The sequence below is a fragment of the Diadema antillarum genome, unplaced genomic scaffold (genome assembly GCF_040938485.1).
Source record: "Diadema antillarum isolate AM-2024a unplaced genomic scaffold, OU_Dant_1.0 scf00000068, whole genome shotgun sequence".
Lineage (NCBI taxonomy): Eukaryota > Metazoa > Echinodermata > Echinoidea > Diadematoida > Diadematidae > Diadema > Diadema antillarum.
Window position 1 is genome coordinate 2158561 of NW_027270957.1, and position 4776 is coordinate 2163336.

Sequence of the window (4776 nt, forward strand, 5' to 3'; positions counted from 1 at the left end):
GTATTGCCTATCATAAGCATGTCGTTTTAGCATTATCTCTGTGGCTTTAGTGTACATACTAGGTTGTTAAAGCTAAGCCAGTTGAAAGAAATACAAAGCAGTTTACAAGACTCTTCACTTTTCCACTCATATCACTATCAGTTCAAAGAATACTTTGGATGGAACCATTTCACACATTTCTGTGACCTCAACAACATCGCCTTGCACTTCCTTTACTTTGAGTGTGCTTGAAACGTGACAGAAAACGTGATAAAACATAATGAAACACAATGAAACATATTGTAATGTAACAATATTGCAGCACAAAGTGAAGGAAGAAGTCTGAGCAATATTTACAAATATAGATCACATGACATAATACCCTGGTACCATTGCTGTGAAAGCAGCATTTTGAAAAACAAAATAGATCATGCAATATAGTTCCATCAATTCCCCTCACAGTCATGGTGAATACTCAGAATTAATTTAGATGAAATTGAACACTGTCTGACCTGTTTCAAGTAACAAGGCCACCAATTATCAATCAATGGTCTCATAGAATAAAACTTCTACAATGCGCTGAGGTTCATTGATGTTATAAGTTCTGTGAAGAATATTGCTGAACATTTGTGTTGTTCTCAATAAATCAGTGGCACAAATTTTCATTGCTGGATGTTTGTTCTTTTCTTCAAAGCAGCAATCTTTTCTCATTTTAAAAAAAGTCAAATTTTTGTCACCAATCTTGTATGAATGGGAATGTGGAAAAAACACACATAAGCATACTACCCGTTTCTGCTGTTTTTGTTTTCAATGTGGGAAGTAAGAATAATTTGGCAGGATCAATCAATCAGTTCAGAGGAGTGGGGGGGGGGGAGTTCTCTAAGCCTCTCTGTCAAACATGGGAGACAAGGCGTTGACAATCTCCGGGGACTCGACTGCGACAAAAGCTGACTGGGTCGCCACGTTGGACAACGGAGCAGCCGTCCGTGCACTTTCCTGGATGGACGAGGGGTCCACTGTGCGCACGACCTCCCTGGCGGTGTCCGGCGCAAAAGTGCGGACAGCCTCCCGGGTCTCGCTGCAGGGGGGAAGCTTCCTCGTGGCCTTCTTGCACTTGTACTTGAGGCGGCGAGGTGAGAGGTTCTTGCACTGCTCCGGGCAGGTCCAAGCGGCGAGTCCGACCTCGGCAAACTGCATCAGCTGCCACTTGTACTCGCGCTGGCGGAAGCACTCATTGTAAGGCTCGAGTCCCTCCCAGGCGCAGGTGCCGTCGGCTTGCTTCATGCAGAAGCTGTGCTTGTTCTCGCAGTCCTCACTGCCAAACGTCACAGAAGCCAGGGGGTTGTAGAAACAGTTCTGCTTGCTCCACAGGCCAGAGCTCATTTCGTCAATGATCTCGCTGCCGCCATAATAGCTCATGACAGTGGATCCTCGAATCTGTGATGGCGAGAAAAGATTTACAAGACTTTAGCATCTCTGATATTTTGAGACATCAGTCACTCTTTTTTCCCCTCTCTCTTGTAATTCACAGAACAACTCAGGGTAATTCTTATTTACTCTATTCTTTTTTTGATTGGGTGAGTATTTAGATTGTGCACCTGTTGTGAAAAAGAAGCCCAAATTTCTTAAGTGGTTGTTACAGTTCCAGAAAAGAGGAGAAAGAAAATGGCAACCTCCTGCGTCAGCAGATAAAGAGAGCTTTAGTGCATTCGTCTAAAGTATTGCTACAGTACATTCTATTTAATACCATTTTTCAACTTAAATGTTCATTAATTTCAGAAATCTGCATGATGCTCAAGAGTACCTTCATTGTCACAAATTAAAATTTGTATTCATCCAAAAATGAATGGCAGATGATGTGGACTTTTAGATGATGGATTAAAAAGAAACAAAGAAAAAGGAGAGAAAAAAAACTCACCCTACAGCTGGAGCACTGTGAGCCATAGGCTCCCCTGATGCCTCTCCGCTGGGCTGGGGTGAGGTCAGACCACTTCTCTAACATGCCACAGGTGGTCACTTCCATCTTGTCTCCCCTCATCTTACCTGCAAGCCAACGACAAATACCAAAAATGAAGATGAGATCAATGGACTATTCCACAATTGTTGAAAACAACGTACGTACACCTTATCAAAGAGTCAACTTCCTGCACTGAAATGCAAGCATTGGTATTCCCACGAAAATTCACACAACATCTTTGAAAGTTCACTCATTCATGAGATTATTTTAAAATAATTTTGTCAATCTTTTTTTCATTGTTTTGTTTTGTTTTGTTTTTCAATTCGGCACAAAATAAAGCTGACTCTCTTTAATGATTATCAGGTAAAAATTGAAAATGACCATTTCTTAAAAGCAATGATGAAATAGGATATAATTGACAACGTATATTTTCTGGATATTAAAAAAGAAATACTTTTGTTAAGAAACTCAAATTTAAAACCTGACAAAGTTTCAAATGGTTGTTTTGAAGGAAAAAAAAATCTAATGCATTAAGATAAAGACCTTGCAACAGAAATTATCAGTTTCTTGCATAATGAATTTATGTTCTTCATCTGTATTGATCAAGGGTTGAGGTTCAATACATTGTGTGTTGTTCCCTCCTATGTTTCCTAGACGTCTTCTCTAAATGACAAAACAGAACATCTTTGAAACTGTATTTCATATAAGTTTGGAAAGAAAAGGTCACGATTTAAACTTGTACTCACCACTGATGAGGTAGCGAACTCCCATTTCCAATGTGTCGATGTTGCAAACATTCCTCGGCGAGTAGATGGATACGGTGCGCGTCTTTCCCGGGATGTGTTCCTCCCCTTTAAAGATCGCCTCCACTTTTACTTGGTACTCCACATCGTAGGCATGGGAGGAGTAGCGCACGGGTTCACCGTTCAGCCCTATGTACTGAAGAGACTTGGGTCTCACCTTGAATACTGTGGGAATGAATAGAAAAAAGGGGTATTGTTTAGGTGGTTGAGTGAGATATGTTATTCTTTTCTTTCTGTCTCTTTTTTCTCCCTTTCACAGAGTATTGACACAGCGTGTATACATAATGTGTGCTATTCTTCTCCATTATCATTTGAAAAAATTGCAAAAATATCAGTTTGTGCTTGTGTGTATGTATGCAGAGTCAAGTTAAAAGCAATTAGATAGGAGTTTTTCCATCATTCCCAGGCATTCCACAAGCCGTGAATAGGAGAGATAAAATATTTTGGTAAAGAAACTTGTTTTTTTTTTCAGTAGTACAGCTGCAAGATATTGCCATTGCATCAAACAACTGAAATGCTTGTAAGAATTATTTTCCGTTATTGTCTGAAAGTTGTACAGATCATTTAATGCTGGGGTAACCGCATTTTAGATCAAATGAACATATTTTGGGTTAAATATGAGGAGTTGTTGAAGAGTCATAGAACAGACCAAACTACACAAGAATGTGACTTGATAGTAAGAATGGAATATATCACCAAAAATGCTTTTTTTTTTTAATTCTTAAAAGTATAAAGTAGGAAAACTCACCAAAATGGGCTGAGCAGAACTTTTGCTGGGAATGCTGGATTGGGCAAGATGCACAACTGGCCGTCACCTTGGAAACACAGATCATTCCCATGATGAAGAGGACAAGGCTGATGAGTGCAGACTTTGGAGCCATGTCGATGGTGTTGCCTCACAGTAAATTTTTTCGAAGATGAAGATAATTTTTCAAACAGCACACAGTTGTCTAAAGTTGAGCACAGATTGCAGCTTTGAATTTCCAAATGATGAGTATTTGCCACAGGTTGTTGTATATAAAGGTCTCCTCGTAGTAAGAGCAGGAAATTTAATTGATGAGCTGAGTATGAAGACAGCCAAACTTTTCTCTCTCCCTGGGTCCTTTTGGTTTCTCTACTCCACTTCGCTCTGTTCTCTCTCTCTCTTGGTTGTGTCTGGTTGGCTGCTAGCGAGCAACTGTTGGCCAACTGCAGCTCGGCGATCCTTATTTATGCAAAATTTCCCAGCCAAACAGAGCCCCCGGACGCTCTGTGACGTCCAAGTTTTGCCCCGACACTCGGCACTTCCTCCTCGGTGCATTTTACACAAGAGCACACGCCGCCGTCTGGGGTTTACTCAAAAGACGAGAGTAAAAAAAAAAAGTGTGTGGGCTTTTTTTTTCCTCAACTGGTGTACCGCTGGGTGCAGACAGACACTCATATGTGACGCAGTTGCTCTCTCTCCCTCTCTTTCCCTCTCTCCCTCTCTTTCACGAGTTTCCCCAATAACTCTCACCACGTACATACCTCAACCACTTCAACCGGGGCTGTCTAGCTTCCGAGGAAAGTGTTACACATTGTTTGTTCACCTTCCTGTCCCAGTACATCTGAACCTTTGTCGTCACAAAAAGACATGCAAACAAACATATGAGTATTAAAAGAGAGTGAGAGGAGAAAAAACATTCAAAACTGAAAAAACCTGATCCGGTAGCAGAGAGGTCAGTCTGAGACATTGCTGGACTAATGAGTAGGTGAACGACAAGAATGGAATGTTAATTCAACTTTTTTGAAGTTTGTAAGTTTCGCGTGGGTGTTGCCTTTCGCCTTGGGGTGATACCCATGCCCTCCATCTCTCTCTCTACAGTAAAGTGACCCATCTATGAAATGGGCAGGGCTAAATCTGTTCCATATTTGGATGAACATCACGTCTTTCCTCTCTCACTCTTGCTCTCCTTTACTATTTCTTTTCCTTTTCTTCTTTTGTCTTGCAATCTCAGCGGGTGGAGAATACACAGACATAAACTAATGGTCCAAGTTTCCAGTTTCTCAGGCTTAGAC

At 41.0% G+C, this 4776-nt stretch overlaps 1 protein-coding gene across 1 annotated transcript; it reads right to left on the reverse strand.

Annotated features, from left to right (window-relative positions):
- Positions 1 to 858: 858 nt before the first annotated feature.
- LOC139716654 (metalloproteinase inhibitor 1-like) lies at positions 859 to 3893 on the reverse strand. Its single transcript, XM_071628181.1, has 5 exons — positions 3488 to 3893; positions 2683 to 2904; positions 1898 to 2022; positions 972 to 1416; positions 859 to 914 (listed from the first exon to the last, which is right to left on the reverse strand). The coding sequence occupies exons 1-5, from the start codon at positions 3618 to 3620 to the stop codon at positions 859 to 861; spliced, it is 981 nt and encodes a 326-aa protein (XP_071484282.1). The 5' UTR covers positions 3621 to 3893.
- Between the last annotated feature and the right edge of the window lie 883 nt (positions 3894 to 4776).